The sequence below is a fragment of the Bos indicus genome, chromosome 18, assembly GCF_029378745.1.
Source record: "Bos indicus isolate NIAB-ARS_2022 breed Sahiwal x Tharparkar chromosome 18, NIAB-ARS_B.indTharparkar_mat_pri_1.0, whole genome shotgun sequence".
In the NCBI taxonomy this organism is placed as follows: Eukaryota; Metazoa; Chordata; class Mammalia; order Artiodactyla; family Bovidae; genus Bos; species Bos indicus.
In genome coordinates, this window is record NC_091777.1 from 12,006,439 (window position 1) to 12,023,738 (window position 17,300).

At 57.7% G+C, this 17,300-nt stretch overlaps 1 protein-coding gene across 6 annotated transcripts in view; it reads left to right on the forward strand.

The window, feature by feature from the left end:
- GSE1 (Gse1 coiled-coil protein) overlaps positions 1-17,300 on the forward strand; it is a 395,102-nt gene that overhangs the window by 132,679 nt on the left and 245,123 nt on the right. For all 6 annotated transcript variants that reach the window (XR_011561427.1, XM_070770408.1, XM_070770407.1 and 3 more), the window contains exon 2: positions 14,985-15,165. Coding sequence is in view for 5 of the 6 variants with exons in the window: in XM_070770408.1 (XP_070626509.1) it covers positions 14,985-15,165 (181 nt within the window). In the remaining variant the exon portion in view is untranslated. The remainder of the gene's footprint in view (positions 1-14,984; positions 15,166-17,300) is intronic.

Consider the following 17,300-nt stretch of genomic DNA (forward strand, 5'->3'; position numbering starts at 1 on the left):
GGGTGTGGCCCGTGGAGCCTCCTGGGGGCAGGGCCAGAAGACGGGTGGGCTCTGCACACAGGGTGTGGGGGTCCTCGGTGCCCGGGTCCCAGGCGACGCTGACATACATCAGTGCCTGAAACCTGTTTCACAAAATGGTATTTTTACTACATACAGTGCATGCCAATATTTTTTTTTTCCTATTCCATTCCCTTTTTTAAAAAAATTGCTCTTATGTGGGACACATCCTGAGTTTGAGAAGCAGGAGGTAGACGACATTTCAGGTCCCTCTCCCCTCGGAGATTTGGGGGTGCTGGAGACTTCCCCGAGCTCCCATTCATCTCTGCAGTGAGACAGAGATTACGCAAACAAAGCCGGCTCCTCCGCGCCTTCCCAGCCCTTCCCGATCACGCCAGCCCCTCCGCTCGAGAGGTGCCGGTGGTGGTTTTCCTTTTTCATGATGATCAAAAGGAACGCAGCATCAAAATAAAGATCTGGAAAGCGGTGTGGGACTGAGGAAGGGCCCCTCCTGTTCCCGGAGCCTCCGCGCCCAGGCTCCCCGTCCTTCCCCCGTCCCGGGAGTCAGGGCCCTTTGCCTTCCACAGAAGGGGTGACACACTCTCACCCCCCAACCCCAGCCCACCGTATGCTCGCTTTATTCTCCTTCTGATCGTCACACTATTAGATCTTCACCCCTCTGCGTCTCCAGACTTGCCTTTATCTTCTTGCCTCACCTCTAACCAGCTGTTTGTATGAAGTTGCTTAATGTCATTTGTACTGTGGGGGTCCCTGAGCGCCCTCTGAACTTCCTGGGGTGTTCTGGGGGACGGTGTTGTGAGAAGGTTAATGGTATAGACCAAGGATGACGGCAAGCGTGACAGCATCTGGGTGCAGAGCTGGTGCTGTGTGACCTGGGGCAGCTGACTTACCAGCTCTGTGCCTTGGTCTTCTCATCCATAAAGTGGGCATGTGATACAGTAGAACCTGCCTCATAGGCGTGTTAAGAGGATCAAGCCAGTCAAGATGTTTCAAGTGTTTGAACAGCGCTTGGTACGTAAGTCAAATGACATTAAGTAGTTATCTCAAGGAAAATAAAATCCTCCGGGCTTTCCTGAGCAGCTTCTGAGGGCCAGGTGGCGTTCTGAGTACCTGAGTCTTTTTTTTTTTTTCCTTTCTTGTGAAGGTACTGTCATTATGACCATTTTACAGGTGAGGAAGCTGGGACCCAGAGAGGTTTAGTAACTTCTCTGGGCCACACAGCCCCCAGGGAAGGAGTCACCGCGTGACTCCAGGCATGCTTTAATAGGTGGAGGCTACTGTCGATCCTTACTGATACGGTGGCTTAAGAATGAAATAAGGTGACGTGCAGAGTGCGGCCAGGCATGTGGTGGGCTGGGTCACAGCTCTTCCCACTGGCATCCCACTCTGATCCTTCAGGCAGAGGCCCCGTGAGGTCAGCACAGGGGTTCCTGTGCCCCGAGGTGACTGGGGCTAACCCAGGTGGCTGCTGTGGCCTGAGTGAATGTCGTGTGAGGTCACGGAGATCGCTTGCAGCCGCTTCCTCTCCTGGCTCGGGTGTCACGTCCCCTCCCGCAGACCGGCCGGCAGCCGGGAGTCGTCCGGTGCCCTTCACCGTGGTTGCGGAGTCACTCCCCACCCCCACGATGATGTGTTCTGCGGTCCACCTGGGTGTGATGCCAGGCGAGCAGTCCCGTCACTTCCATCCTGGGGCTTCGTTCTCTCCTGGGAGAGGGGCGTGCATGTCTGTGCCGGCCCGGGGTCTGCTCCCGTGTCTCCCGAGACTTCTCTGGACCAACCGTGGGCAGAGCGGACCCAGCCCCACAGGACTTGCGCGCGTGCCGTGCCCTTTCTAGAAGCTCCTGTCTGCATTTCCCACGTTTACTTTTCCCCTTTTCCACCTCAATCAGGACTCACTCCAGTCAATTATTCCCTCCAGATCTTTTCAGGGAAGACAGCAGTGCAAAGCCATGAAAATCGCTCTTCTCGAGGTTTCTCCCATTATTAGATTTCTCTCCCTGGAAATGGTGTGTGTGTGTATGTGTGTGTGTGTACATGCACACGCTCAGGAAGAGAGAGAGAAAATGAGAGATTCCTTCTAATCTTTCCCTTTATTCTTTTTAAAAGGGTAAGCTTAGAATCCTTTGCAGGTCAGATTCTTAGATTTTTGACTTGTGTCTTTCCATCGTAAGATGGTATTTGGATTTTCATTTTTGGTGACTTCTGTCTTTGCCTGTGGACCTGAAATGAGTGGCTCTGTAATTATTTCTTCCAACCTTTTCAAACATTAGTGGCAAGAGGCCTGGAACTTTCCTCGTCGTGCTGTGAATCTCCAGTGCCTAGAACAGTGCCTGGCATTTATTGGGGCAAGGGCCCGATAAGTATTCCAAAATTTAATTCTTAGGTCTGTTTTTTTCTTTACCCACCCCCAACCCCTGACCAATGCATAATACCTAGCACAGTTTTAAGTTGTTGGAAGCTATAGGAAGCTTAAGTGAATTCTCAACCTCAGTAAAGGTGAAGCCAAAATAGAAGTAAATTGTACAAGTCGTGTGAAAATAAGTGTATGTTACCACACTCGGGTTTTTGTGTGCAGCACACAGTGAGACCAAACAATACCGAACCATCCGAGTTTGGAGCAGAAAAAGGCTTATTGCAGGGCTGTGCAAGGAGACGGGTGGCTCATGCCCTCCAAACCCCAAATTCCCCGAAGGGTCTCAGCAAAGTCCTTTTCAAGTCAAGGTGGGAAATTCCCCGGCAGTTCAGTGGTTCAGACTTGGCTTTCACTGCAGGCTGTACGAGTTCCAGCCCTAGTCAGGGAGCTGGGACCCTGCATGCCACTCGGTGTGGCCAAAAAAATAAATGAGAATAAAATAAATGAATAAGTCAAGTCAAGATGAGGGAAGGGCGTGGCTTGTTGTTGCAAGCCTCCTGGTGTCGGAATCCTTTGTTCTTGCATCAGCTCGTGATGTTCCTGTGAACCTCCAGCAGGGCAAGTGCTGTTCTCTGTTCTCCAGCTGCTCATCTCTATAGAAAAGGAAGAGTGTTCGACCCTTAGAGGCCAGAGCTTTGAGAATGGGCTAGCCTGTCTATTTCAGACTACCGGAAACATTCTCAACTGGAAGCCAGCGCGATAAACCGCGAAGGTGAAAGCTGAGTAAGCAGACGTGATATGGAGTCTGGTTTTCCTGTCTCGTGCGTGTGCAGGGCCCCCACTGACGCCGCTGCGGGTGCCACGCTCCGAGGGTGGCTCCTCCAGAGACCTGCCTGCCGGCCGGGGGCCCATCCTCTGCTGGGCTCAGGGGCCCTGAGCAGGGGGCTTCGGAGGCCAGCCTAGAGGGGGCCGAGTGACCGTCCCTGCAGGCGGGCCGCACAGCCTGCCTGGGCCTCCAGACGCGCTTCCTCGTCTGGAACGCGATGACGATAATGACCGTGTTTGCCTCACCGGCTGTGTCGAGGACTAAGTGAATTAAAACATGTGGAAAGTACTTGAAACAGTGTGGTGCGCCGGGCAGATGCTCTGCCTGTGATTATTAGTATTTTATCGCTGTTATATTTATCATTCTTTCACACGCCGCACTGAAGCCCCTGGCTGCTGGGGGACGCTTACGCTTCACCGCCAAGACCAGAGCACGCAGGCTCCGTCTGATGGGCCGGGGCCTCCGTGATGAACACGTTCTCATGGGCGAGTTTCATGCTGGCCTCCAGCGTTGCGAGCCGGGCCCCGCGGTGGCCGTGGTGCTGGAGCGCCGGCCTGGCTTGCTGAGGGCCCGGCCCCCTCTGCTCCCAGGAGGGCCTGCAGCACCCCAGGACACCCAGGGCTCCCTGAAGTGGCCCTGGCCTCATCCTGCCGGCTGCCCCTCGGCAGGGGCTGGGTGGTGAGCGAGGCCACAACTGCCAGACCCTACCCTACCCCAACCCGGGCGCCAGCCTCCAGGCAGGCCCGTCGCCCCCCAAGGCTGCTGAGCCGCGGCCCGGCAGATGGGAGGCCCTGGGAGGCTGCTGTGGCTGTCGCTGTGCTCCCACCATCCTGTGTCAGAAACCCTGCCCCCGCGTTAATTTACAATACAGCCAGTGCACCCTGACGTGTGTTTTTAAAGGGTATAATTTCTATCAACTTCAATTAGAGCTATTTTTATTTTTGTCACCCTGAAGAATTTCCCTGCGGTTAAGCTGCCATTTTTCACTGTAATACCCCTGGCAAGGGCTGGGGAAAAAAAATTAATAGTCTAGTGATCACTTAGCTAATGCACTGTCAGCGCTTGATAAACTGACTGCCCCGGGTGAGACAGCACAGTTCCCTCCGCAGTAATTATGTCATGTTTACCTGCAGCCGCCAAGGCCCCCCTGGTGGAGGCACGGGGTCGAGCGGAGCCCCCGCAGGGTCCAGGGCAGCCCTTGCGCCAGCCCACTCTCTCACCCTGTCCTCAGAACCCATCTCTGACGCAACTGAAGCACGCCAGGGTGGGCGTCGGCCCGTCTTCCAGCTGTGCGGCTTTTGGCAGGTTGTTAAACATCTCTGATCTGCATCTGAACCAGGAGCGCTCCAGAAGCCTTGGGTTGACAAGCCCCCTGACTCCCCAGTTTGGGGCATCTAAAGAGGCTGTGTGGGGTGGTGTAGGGGTGCATCATGCCTGATGAGCAGGGTGCTGGTTCCCAGATGGAGGGGACAGGCCCCGGACAGGGAGCTGGCAGGTAAACCAGGCGCAGATTCTGAAGACAGGAGGAGGGGCAGGGCCGTGGTGGGACATGAGCCTGGGATGGGACAGAAGAAGCCCCTCAACCTGCAGGGAACCAGCTTCCCTCTGCTGAAACCAGGCGACAGGCCCCCAAGACGAGGGACAGCCACGCCGTGGATGATGACTTCCGTAATAAAAAGGAACAAACCACCAAAATGCCCGCCAACCTGGTGAACCTCCAGGGAGCCGTGCTGAGCGGGAACAGTCCCAAAGGGTTACAGACTGTGATTGCATTTGCATAACATGCCTGGAACGGCAGAACGTAGAAATGGAGAACAGATCAGCGGCTGGCGGGGCTGGGCGTCTGGGGCAGGAGTAGCGGAGTGTGCTTGTCAGGGAGCGTCCCGGGGGATGCTGAGGGTGGGCCTGCTGCCTGTGCCTGGGTGGAGGTGTTTGTAGGAGCCGATGCTGGAGAGAACACTCAGGAGAACAGAATGCACACGCCCGTGCAAGTCCAGGTCCCACTGGGGACACGTGCCCGACAGAGGCAGATTGTCCTGATAGTTCCTTCCTGTGACCTTGGCTCTGGTTTTGTAAGATGTTACCTTTGGGGAAACTGAGCCAAGGGTACGCAGGCTCTCCTGCGTACTGCATGTGAATCTGGAAGCATCTCATCGTCAAAAGTTAAAGCAAAAGTCAGATCACATCTGTCCTTGACTTGGAACCCTCCCAGCTTCCCTCTTACTCTGAATGAGAGCCCGAGTCTGTCAGGGGCCCATCCACGTGGTCCCCATTACTGACCCTCGGTCACACCAGGCACTCTCCTGCCTCAGGGCCTTTGCACGGCTGTTCCCTGTGCCTGAAACGCGGTTCCCCACACCACCATGTGGCTCCTTCCACAACTTAGATGTCTCCTCTTTGTGTTGTGTTGGGGACACTGCCAGGCCTTGGAGTTACCAGGTGCTATTCAGGGCGGGGACAGTCTTGAGGGGCCAGAAGCATAACCCCTGAATCAGTGGTACTCAGATGAGGGCTCTACTGGAGGTAGTCCAGGGGAGGGTCTGCCTTTGCCTGGGAAGGGGAGCCGGGGAGAGTCCGGGGGAGGGGGGCAGGCTCTTGGCTGGAAAGGAGGCAGGGACTTGGGGAGAAGCAGAGGGCATTTTGGGATAAGAGGGGGACTCATGGACATGACAGTGGCTCGTGATCAGACCCCTGTGCTGTGCTCGCCCTGAACCTCGGACCTAGGGAGCCCTTGCCATTTTACAAATGGGGAAACCAAAGCCCAGAGAGGTAGAGTGGGTGCACGAAGGCACACAGCCCCCAGGCCCTGCGGAACGCCTGCAGGGGAGCGGAAGGGAGCAAGCCCATACTGTCTGGCCTTTTCACGAAAGGTCTGCACATGTGCTCCCCGCCTCGGGGCGTCTTGTTTGCTGTTCCTTCTTCCTGGAACGTTGATGTCCTGAAGAATTGATGCTTTTGAACTGTGGTGCTGGAGAAGACTCTTGAGAGTCCCTTGGACTGCAAGGAGATCCAACCAGTCCATCCTAAAGGAGATCAGTCCTGAATGTTCATCGGAAGGACTGATGGTGAAGCTGAAACTCCAATACTTTGGCCACCTCATGCAAAGAACTGACTTATTTGAAAAGACCCTGATGCTGGGAAAGATTGAAGGCAGGAGGAGAAGGGGACGACAGAGGATGAGATGGTTGGATGGCATCACTGACTCGATGGACGTGAGTTTGAGTAAGCTCTGGGAGTTGGTGATGGACAGGAAGGCCTGGCGGGCTGCAATCCATGGAGTCACAAAGAGTTGGACACGACTGAGCGACTGAACTGACTGACTTCCTGGAACACTCTTCCTGCAGATATCCATGGCTAGCTTTCTTGTTTCCTTCAAGTCTTTGCACAATGTCCCTTCTCAGTGGGGCCAGCCTATGGAGAGTTCTAACTCTGGCCACGCTCCCCCTCCCTGTCCCCTTCTCCTGTTCGTCCTTCTGGCACCTCCTACCAACTGACATGTCAGTATGGATTTACTGAGTCTGTCTTCCCCAACCAGAATGTCACCAACAGAAGGGGGGAGAATACTGTAATAAACCCTCCCGTACTCTTTTTTTTTAATGCGTTTATTTGGCTGTAGGTCTTCGTTGCGGCACACGGGATCCTGGTTGTGCCCTGCGGGGTCTTTCTCGTTGCAGTGCATGGGCCCTCTAGCCGTGGCACTAGCCTAGAGCTCTGTGGAGCCTCCAGGGCGGGCGGGCTCATCGTTGCAGCACACAGGCTTAGTTGGCCCACAGCATGTGTGATCTTAGTTCCCTGACCCAGGGATCAAACCCACGCCCCCAGCATCGCAAGGCTGGGCCACTGGGGAAGTCCCCGGAACGTCACCTTCCTAAGGGCAGGGGCGTTTACCTGCTCTGTCGGCGGTTGTAGCTCAGGTGCAATGCCTGGCAATAGTAGGTGCCTAATAAATGTTTATTAGATGGATGGATGGTTGACTGGACGATTGGATAGATAGATGGAAGGGATGATGGACGGTTGGATGGAAAGATGGATGGACAGATGGATGGACAGTCAGATAGACAGGTAGAAGGATGGGTGGATGGAGGCAGGGTTGGTCAGGTGGTTAGGTGGACGTGAGGCATAACGTGTGAGAAGCTAGGCTGGCCCAAATCACATGGCTCTCAGATGTCCCGCGGAGGGGTCAGGAAGGATTTTGTGCAGGCTGGTTGAGTGTGGTATTCTGGAAAGTTGGCTCCGGCTCAGGCGTGGTTGGGCTGAAGTGAGGAGGGCTGTGTGCCCAGAAACTGGTGGGAGACTTTCCCTAGGAGGCAGGAGGAGGTGAGAGAGCACCACAGGAGTAGGAGGGGGAGCCCCGGAGAGCCGGGGGTCAGGCAGTCTTTGGTCTGATATCAGCCTGCTCCCCCTGCTGGCTTCCAGGGGCCCCCAGACTCCGGAGGGCCTCATCCCTAACCCTGGGCCTGAACTGGATTCCCCCAGCATCACCACCCGCACGGCCTGCAGCCTGGCAGTCAGGGGGCAGCAAGCTCGCCTCTGGAAACAGTGCATTCCTCCCTGCAGACCCCTGCCTCTGCCCCTGGCCAGACAAGGGACTCAGCTGGCCCAGAGGCCTCCCTTGAGTGAGGGGCCGGGCTCGCACCTTCCGAAGGTCCCATTCAGCCACAGAAGCAGCATAAGTTGGGCTTGCCTGCCTCTGGCCGGCTCCAGTCTCCCTGGGGTCCTGTGTGTCCAGCTGCACCTGCCCCACCCAGGTGTGCCTCTCGATGCTCTGAGTGCTGTTAGCAACAGTCTCCGGTTTGCTTTCCTGCTTTCTTTTCTTAATATTTATTGACTTATTTGGCCGCATCCGTTCTTAGCTGTGGCATGCAGGATCTCTGTGGCGTCCTGCTGTGTCTTTCACTGTGGCACACGGATTTTCTAGCTGTGACACATGGGCTCAGTTGCTCCACAGCACGTGGGCTCTTAGTTCCCTGAACCAGGGATCGAACCCACTTCCCCTGCACTGCAAGGCAGACTCTTAACCACGGGCCCACCAGGAACTCCCAGACTCTGGCTTTTCTTTTTTCCAGAGACATCATGCCCCACCTGCGCCATCCAGACACAGCCACGAGCCAACCTTTCTGGGTCTGTTTCCCCATCTGTGTGATGGGGCCCAACAGTTCCTGCCCCTGCCCAGAGCTAAGGCGTAATGGGCTGACACCCACTGGGTGTCACGGGTGTGGGGCCTGGCGCTCTGTAGGTGCAGTCAACGTATACCTGTGACCAGTGAAAGACATTTTTGTCCCGAGTCTCCTGCCCTTCTGCTGGGACCCTTCAGGGACAGACTGGCTCCTGGCTCGGAAAGAGTGCCTAGTTTCGGCTGAATTTGGATTCTCTTCAGCTCCGGCAGCCCCCGGGACTTGAACTAGGGGCTTTCTGGTTCTCTTTGTGGCATTAGGAGTGGGCTTTCTTCTCTTTCTGGCTTTAGCAAATGCGTCCATGACGTCCGTGTGTCAGGCCTGGGCTGGACTGCGCGAATGCTAACTTTGGAATCCTCACGACTGCTGTGTGCCATGGGTGTGACTCTCAGCACCCCCTTTGCAGATGAAAACGCTGAGGCTCAGAGGTGTTCAGAAGCATGCACAAGGTCACCTAGTTCGGAGGAACCCAGACGGTCGCTCCCTTTGTCCACGTAACTGCTCCAGTCTCCTGAGAAACAGCAGTGCCCCCGTCTTTCCCAGACACTTGGGAGGCGGTGTCTGTGCCTGCTGCAGAGGAACCAGGCTGGGTGAGTTCCGTCCCCTTCTGGTCCTATTAGCCTCCGTTTCCCCATCTATAAAATGGGCTGGTCATGCCCCTTGGCTGGCCTGCCTGGCAGAACTCCAGTGAAGCTCTCAGAGGTGACTCTGTGCACACACTTTGCAGGTCATTTGGGGGGACCCTTATGACTGTGTCTGTCCCCTCAGGAGGCTGCAGCGAGTCCTCTCCTGGCCAGATGTGCGGCCAGGGACAAAAACCTTCTTTTTGTTTTTGTTTTTTTTTTCTGAGTCCAGGACCTTGTGTCCTCAAGGCTGGATGAGCCTCCCCACCCCGCCTCCCGCCCCTGAGACGTGGGAACACCTGGCGGGACTCGGCTGGGGGAAGAGTGGGATTGAGACCCCCGGCTGGGACTCCGCCCAAGCAGGCGACCCCCCTCCCTGCGGGTGCCGCAGCCGGAGCGCCCCTAATTGCTGCCACAGATGTGGCAGCCACCAGCCTCTCCGGCGCGATCTGCCGTGTCGCGTGAGCTTAATTAGCCCCTGATTACTCATTTGCTGGGTGCTGTGTGTATTCCATATCTAATAACTTTCCAATTACGCCCGGTCTGCCCCGCACGTTTAATAACCCGCTCGTTGTCTGCTTGTCGGGGACTGTGCATTCAGCAGCTCTGTCTCCCCCTGACCCAGAGCTTGATCGTCCCCTTTCCTGAAGCATTTGGAGTTCTCTGCTCACCATTATGGAGCTATTACAGGGAATTAAGGGGCATAAAATACTGGTCTTAGACCTCTGATGCCCCAGCTTGTAGCACAGGACAAGAAGCCCCCCCAGAGAGGCTTGAGCGCATCTTTGTGGGTGGGCTCTCGTGGGTGGGTGCCAGGAAATGGGGGGGAGGGTCTTCATGGTAGGGCTGGCCCATGTGTCCTTATTCCCTCCCAGATAGACAGCTCCAGGCCTGTGACCCACAGGTCCCTGGCCGGTGGCAGGGTCTCCCACCAGCCGGGCTGTGCCCACCCACCCTCAAGCCAAGGCAGGCCCCCAGCCACTCCTGTTTGCGGGGGAGGTGGCTCTTCTCCCCTGGCCCAGGCCTCCCGTCCGTGTCTGATCACTCCTTGGGGCCAAGGGCCGGTGATGCTGTGTCCATGGGCGCTGTCGCATGCTGGTGTCTCCTCGTCCCTCTCCAGCAGCTCAGTTCTGCCTCCCCTCCCAGCCTTGCTCTTGAGATAGACCCTCCACAGCCCACTTGCTCACCCGCAATCCAGGCTGCCGTGTGTCTGCTGAGCCAGCATGAGTCAGGCCCTGCCGGTGTGCAGTGAGGACCCCCTGGTGCCAGCGCTGTGGGCGCTCTGACTCTGACCAGCTGGGTGAGCTTGGGTAGCTGACTCGAATTCTCTGTGCCTCGGTTTCCTCCTCTACAAAGCAGGCGTTAAGGGAGGGCTGTTGCAAGAATGACGCTGGCTACCGACAGCAAGTGCTCAGTGGACTCCTGGCACAGGGCAAGCGCTCTGTGAAGCTAGGCTAGGGCATCACTGGCCCATTTCCCCGAGACGTAAGCTGAAGTCCGAGCAGTCATGACTCATCTGTTACTCTTAGTTATGGCTGCAGGCAGGCAGCACTCAGGATTCAGGCCCGTGTTTGCTTTATTTGGGATTGGCAAGGCTGGCTTCCTGAAGTGTATGTTGAGCCGATTTGGAGGAAAGAGAAGATTCGGGGTGATCAGGAAAAATGGGAGTCTCACACCCCAGATCCTACCCCATGACTTCAGGGACTCCAGAACTGCCTCAGGCTCTGTGCCCGCAGTGGTTGAGGGGACCTAGAAGGTGGCCCTGCCAACTGAGGCTGAAAGTGCCCAGAGGCCCGCTGGGGCCCCAAGGCCAAGACTGTGACACCTTCTCCAGCACACACCCTTCCAGGCTCTGTGGGGTCCCCTGGCCCTGGCACCCCTTTGGCTCTTGTTCCCGATGCTTATGTGGTTAGGTCTTGAGATAAGCGACCGTTTCTTGAGCACCTACTATGTGCTTTAGCAGAAAGAACTCATCCCCTCCATTTGCCTCTGGGAGTCAGACTTTGCTGGGTTGTTAATACATTCTACAGAAGGGGAAACTGAGGCCCAGAGAGGTTAAGTCACTTTGCCAAGATCTCCCAGCTGGAAACCAGTGGAGAGAACCCAGAACCCAGTGCCTGACCCTGTCGCTCTGCAGGAAGCCGGAGAGGTGGAATCTGGCTGGGTGCTGGGGTGAGGGGGTGGTGCCCAGGGAACAGTCAGTTGGCAGGGCTGCCGGAGAGGGAAGTCCTGGCATCTCGTGCAGTGGCCTCTGGGCTACTGTGGGTCCTCAAACTGGAACTGCCTTTGTTTTTAAAAATACATGGTTTACAATCTACCACGTGGGCAAGTCTGAGAAACATTATGCCGAGCGAAAGAAGCCAGACTCAGAGGGTTACATGGTGGAGGGTTCCGTCTATATGCAGCATCCAGAGGAGGCACGCCTGTGAAGATGGAGGGAGACAAGCAGCTGCCAGGGCTGGGGGGGACAGGGTGATGGGTATGTCCTAGATGAATGCTGTTGGTGGTCACTCAAGTCTGTGCTTATACTCAAAGCCCCCGAATTGTATATACTTTCCATGGGTGAGTAGTATGGTATATGGATTTTATCTCAATAAAACAATTCTATAGAACAATAGAGCAGGAGTTCCCAGACCTGGGGAGCCCGAGGACTGATACGATCCATCAAATACCCTGGTGCTGACAAGCCTGATACAGGATTCTCCTTTCTGTAGCCATGATGCTCCTCTCTGCCGGCACACTGCCCCCCATGCCCCCAGCCACCATCATCCCTACCTGCAAATTTACCTGGAATCGGCGCTCTGCAGAAATCACTTAGCTCCCCAGAGAAAGTGTAACAAGGCAAGATCTCATTAGAATATTCAGTGGTGGGCTGCAGATCCCTTTTATGGTAAAGAACCCTGGAAATTTCCACCCCCCCCCCCCCCGCTTTTTTTTCCTTTCCCTGTTAACTAATGCTTTAAATGTGGTGGCCCCGGTCCAGGGAAATAAATGGGACAATAAAGTTTATCCTGCTCGCTCCACAGGGCCCCATGGACTCTCTGGGGTGCTGCCAATTTCCAGGGTCCCCAGGGCAGGGAGCAATGTATGTCCCAGGCCCCCCTCCCAATAGCACAGTAAGTCCGGCCGTGAGCTTGGAGCTCTGGGCTCTGGTAGCGAGAAGACACAGTGGATGTGTTGGTTCAAGGGTCTGCTTTTTATTAGTCGGGAACTGTTGTAAATTTGGCCTTGAAGGGTGAGGAAAGCCTGCTCTCTGCCTCCCTGCGATGGTCTGGCCAAGAACCTTTGCGAACCTTCGCCTCCCACCTCCGATGATGCTAGCATGAGATAACGCATACTCCCGCCCACGTGTGTCTGGCAGCCTCGCCCAGCAATTAACAGTGACTGAGCCTCCTTGGCTTCTGGGGCAGCTGCTGACAGACCCCAGAGAAGGGGGTGAAATCCTTGTGGTGGGGACAGCTGGACCCGAGGAGGGAGAGTGTCTGGCACATGATGGTGCCGGGGAGTGTGTGTTTCTGGGCCTGGCCCTGCTCTAAGGTTGTCTTAGTTATCCACTGCTGTGTAACAGAGGATTACGCGTAAGCAGCTTGCACGCCTACCGTTGCATGCTCAGCAGGGGCCCCCACTGCAGGTCAGGGTGTTGGCAGGACTCGACAGGGGAAGAACCTGCCTCCAAGTTCATCGCTGAATTCTTCTGTGAACTGAGAGTTGCTATGAACATTTAGAGGCAAGCTTTCGTGTGGACGTCTGCTTTTGTCTCTCTGGGATACCTGCCTAGGAGTGGAGTCGCTGCATCCTGTGACGACTCTGTGTCTCTGGATCTTGACGAACTACCAGGCCGTCTCCAAAGCAGCTGCACGAGTTTGCAGCCCCACCAGCAGCATGTAAGGGTTCGTGTAGTATTTCAACACTTAATAATCACGCGGGTGTCGCTTTTAAAGATGGATTCCCCGCTTCCTCTTGAAAGATCAGGCCTGGTGGGATGGAGCCAGCTTCCCTCCACATGGCGCCGGGTGGACTGGCGCTGCCCGCCTCCCCCTCCCCAACCCCCAGTCTCACCTACCCGGTACCTCCTTCCTGTCCCCCCTCCCTTTCCAAACCTGCTCTCTTTGAAGGTCTAGTTCAGGACAGTTCCACCTGCTCCAGGAAGCCTGCCTGGATTTTCCCAGCCCTTGGGGAGTTCTATTCTCCAGCTCCTGCAGTCGTTGTCATCTGCACCCACTCCCACCCGAAAGTATTCTCTTCTGCCATCTGCTGCTCTCTGCTTAAAGGCTATGTCCCTGGTTGTTTTGGAGCAGCCAAGTCTTCTCCCAACTGCTAGGGTTCAAATCCAGGCACCTCCACTTACTGCAGCCACTTGTCCCCGTGCGTCTCCGTGCTTTCTTCCCTGGAAGATTAACTGTAGCGCATAGTAGGTGCTCAGTCACGGCATCCTCATGTCCCATCTGGGGAGCCGGGAGGCATTGCCAGCCACCTCCCCGTGCTCCAGGAGGAGGAGCAGGGCAGGGGCGGGCCACACCTCTTTCTCCTTTGCACCAGCGCACAGTAGGGTCAGGGCCAGGGCAATGCCAGCCTGCCCCCAGGGGCTTGGAGAACGCTGCCCACTTTGACCTGGTGCCACCCCGCAGACAGTCCCCGGGGTTGGCTTGGCGAGTCATCCTGTGACTAACGGGGACACAGCAGCCCTGCGTCTGGCAAGAGTTTCCCCGAGTGGTGATGGCAGGGTTTGCCAGAGCAGCGAAAACCCTACGGAGTGGGGTCTACAGGGGCTCCAGGCTCCCCGCCGTGTGGTGGGCCCCCAGCCCTAAGCAGGCCAGGAGTGGATGAAGTGTGCCGGGGCCAGGCGCCACCCCCTCCCGGCTCCAGCCTAAGCTGCCAGCACCCCTGTGGGATTTGCGGGGGCCGTGGTCAGGGCAGCGTCACCATATGGATCCCATAAATTAAAGCGCTCCCGGAAACAAATGGTAAATGTACCCGTCTCTCGCGTGTGGGGCTGGCGGAGCCTGGATGGAGCACCATCCATCTCTCTCAGGCACTTTGCTTTTATAGCCCTAATCCTTGGAAAAACGGGATCAACGCGAAGTTGTTCTCTGACAGCCATGCAGTCCCAGAGCTTGTAATCGGGGAGCGGGGGGTCGCCAGGCCCCGGGACCAGCCCCCAGGGAGCTGCCAGGGTTTCAGGCCTAGGAGCCCAGGATGCGAACCTGTGTCAGCCCTGCCTCGGCAGCTCTGTGACCTCAGGCTCCCGCCGCCCCTCTCTGAGCCCCAGTCCCCCGCGCCCCTGTGGACCGGGGGCAGAGTGACCGGCCGGGATGGTGGGTGCCGGGGTGGGGCAGGGGTGGAGAGGTAGTGTCTAATGAGTATGGAGTTTCCATTTGGGCTGATGAGAAAGTTCCGGAAATGGATCTGGGGGATGGTTGCACACATGTTTGGACTTCCCGCCACTGAGTTGTATCCTTAAAATGGTCTAGATGGTAAATTTTTCGTTATGTAACCCACTCCAGTGTTCTTGCCTGGGAAATCCCAGGGACAGAGGAGCCTGGTGGGCTACAGTCCCTGGCGTCACAGAGTCGCACCCGACTTAGCGAGTAATCAGCAAACAGCAGCGACATATTTTACTAGACAATATTTTTTAAAAACACAGGGCAAGGGTGGGGATAGGATGACCGCCCTGCGGGGAGAACTGAAGATTAGCTAGAGTGGTCATTACACGTGCGACCAGCTGGTAGCTGTCACAGAGGCCTTTGCAGAGCGGAGGTGCCCAGGTGGCAGTGGGTCCTGGGGGTGGACCCCCAGCGCCTGGGGGTCAGCCTGGTGTCCCTGGGCAGCGTTTGCTGGACGAGGAAGACACTCTGGCTCCCAGATCCAGCCACACCAGGCCTCTGACAGCAACGCCAGGCCACTGTGGGCGAGAGGCGATACCCAGCATCCTGGGGCACCTCCAAGCAGACGTGCCCAAGACTCACCACGTCCCCCTCCTGTTCTTCTAGGTCACATCTGCATCTCTCGAGACATCGACAGCCACCCACGCTCCCGCCCGGGAGCCTGAGCCTCGGCCGGGTGCCCCAGCAGAGAGCCTGCCCAGGGGCCCCAGGGCCGGCCAGGAGCAGGGGCCAGCCCGGTGTCAGCAGAGTAGCCTGGATGGGGCCGGACCAGACCTTGCAGGCACAGGTAGGTGCCAGCATTTCACCATTTCTGTCTACTGGAGTGGATCCGGCAGCTCCTGGAAGCCAGAAGCCTCCCCAGAAGTTGGGGTGCAGACTCCCACCCCAGGGTCGCCACATTTTAGTGGGGAGCCAGGAGGCTGGGTCTTCCTGACTTGAGTTTGATCGTTTCCCTCTCTCTCGTTGTCAATTCACAGCCTTTGTTGGTTTCTTTTTTTATCTCTACATTCCATTGTGTTCACTCATTCATTTAAAAAATAGCATAATGGATCTAGCTCCATGAGCCACCAGACCCTGCCCTAGAACTCACCATCTACCTGGATGCCCTGTCGCCCCAGAGCAACCTGCCAGGATCCCGTCTGCTCTTCCGCCACACCTGTGCTTGCCTGGCACCCCGTGGCCGGGTGTCTGGGGTGTGAGCCTTGCCTCCGGGGCCTGCGCAGCCCTGAAAGGCCGCCTGTTGTCACAGCTGCCGTCCTGCTCCATTTCACGTCGTGTGCCGCGTGATGTCCAGCTGCCGGTGCGGGGGCTCGCCTGCCCTCCCGCCGTGGGGGTGCGCCGCTCACGTCCAGGCACATGGCTCCCGGTGTAGCCTCATTTGGGACAGAGGGAACAAGGGGGTCCGGCCGCGGGAGGTGCTGCCTGGCGTTTTCCAGCATGGGCGTTCACTCCTACCCCCTCCAGCCACCAAGACCCTGTCCCCACCATCCCTACCCTGTTGGACGCGTTGCTTTCCCCAGTGATGGAGAGGCTGGCCCCAGGTTGGTTGTTGGGCCTGTGAGCGTGGAGTCCTCAGGCATTTGTTGTGTGGCCTGTGGGCCCTGGAATGGGAACGGTGAGTGGACACCTGCGTTCTTACCTAGGGAGGGCCCTGCAGCAGCCCCTTAGGCCAAGACCCCGCGGGGTGGCTCCCTGGGCGTGTTGTGCCCCTAAGAGGACTAATGCTTAACAGCCCCCTGCCCAGCCTTCCCTGTTGCTGGGCCACTGCGGGGGCGGCTGGTGGAAAACGCTGCTTGTCAGCGAGTGGGGCAGCCAGCTCGTGGTGCTGGGGTCCTGGGAGTCCATCTCCAGGATGCCCCCAGGCACCCACCTCTTGCTTTCTGCAGTGTAGACTCAGCAAGGGAAGGGGCTGGCTGACGGGCTGATGGGCCACCAGCCCTCCAGGGGGCATCCGGCCCGTGGCAGAGGGGGACGGGGTGTCTGGCAGCAAAGGGGACTGCAGGTGGTGGGCAGGGACGCCTGGGACAAGCGTCTCCTTGCGCTGCGCCTCGGTTTCCTCATCTGAGGAATGGGCGGGAAGGCCAGTGGAGTGCCTGGCTCACCAGCCGGTGTGAGAATGGCAGGTCCAGTGCAGTCCTGGCCCCCCTCCCCTGAGAGCCCGGCGTCCTGGCTGGTGTCAGTGCTGTTGCTTGTAACTCCTATTCGCCCCACTGGCGCCTCCTCCGGCAGCCCAGAGCATCCCTGAGGCTGCTGTCCCAGCCCGCCCTCAGCTCTGGGTGATAAGCTGCACAGCCGTGACCCTCAAGGACCTCCCTACCCCGCTGGGCACACACGAGGCCCTGCCCCCCTGCCCTGGGGCCCCTGGGGCCCCTGGGGCAGGGCAGGAGCACAAGACCCACGCCAGCCAGCTGCTCCCCTGTCAGGCGGCAGCCCTGCCGGCAGCCGGGGGGATGGGGGACACGCAGCTCACAGCTGGAGACCCGCCAGGCAGCGCCAGCCCGCAGGCAGCCCCTCCCGGGGAGGCCGCTGCTTGGAAACGTGACAGTGACTAATGGTTTATTACACACCTGCCACCTCGCATCGGGCCGTGCGCACGGCCCCCCGGGTCCAGCTGTGCACCGCCAGCTGGGCGGCGGGGCGGGCGCGGGGGCGTGCACCTACAGACACATGGACACGCTGCGTGGGGACGCGCGGGGGACACGCACAGACCTGGCAGGCGCACCAGGCACGAGGGTGGGTGTGCAATACACACAGGCACACGCACACAGGCCCCGTCGCGCCCCCTCCCCAGAGCTCCTCGCCCCTCCCGTCTCCCCACTGTCCCTCCGGCTCCCTCCGTGATGGTGGGCTCCAGCCCCCTCCCCTGTGCCGGCTGGGGCAGGGGCCTTTCTCAGAGGGCCGGGTGGCTATGGGCAGGTTGAG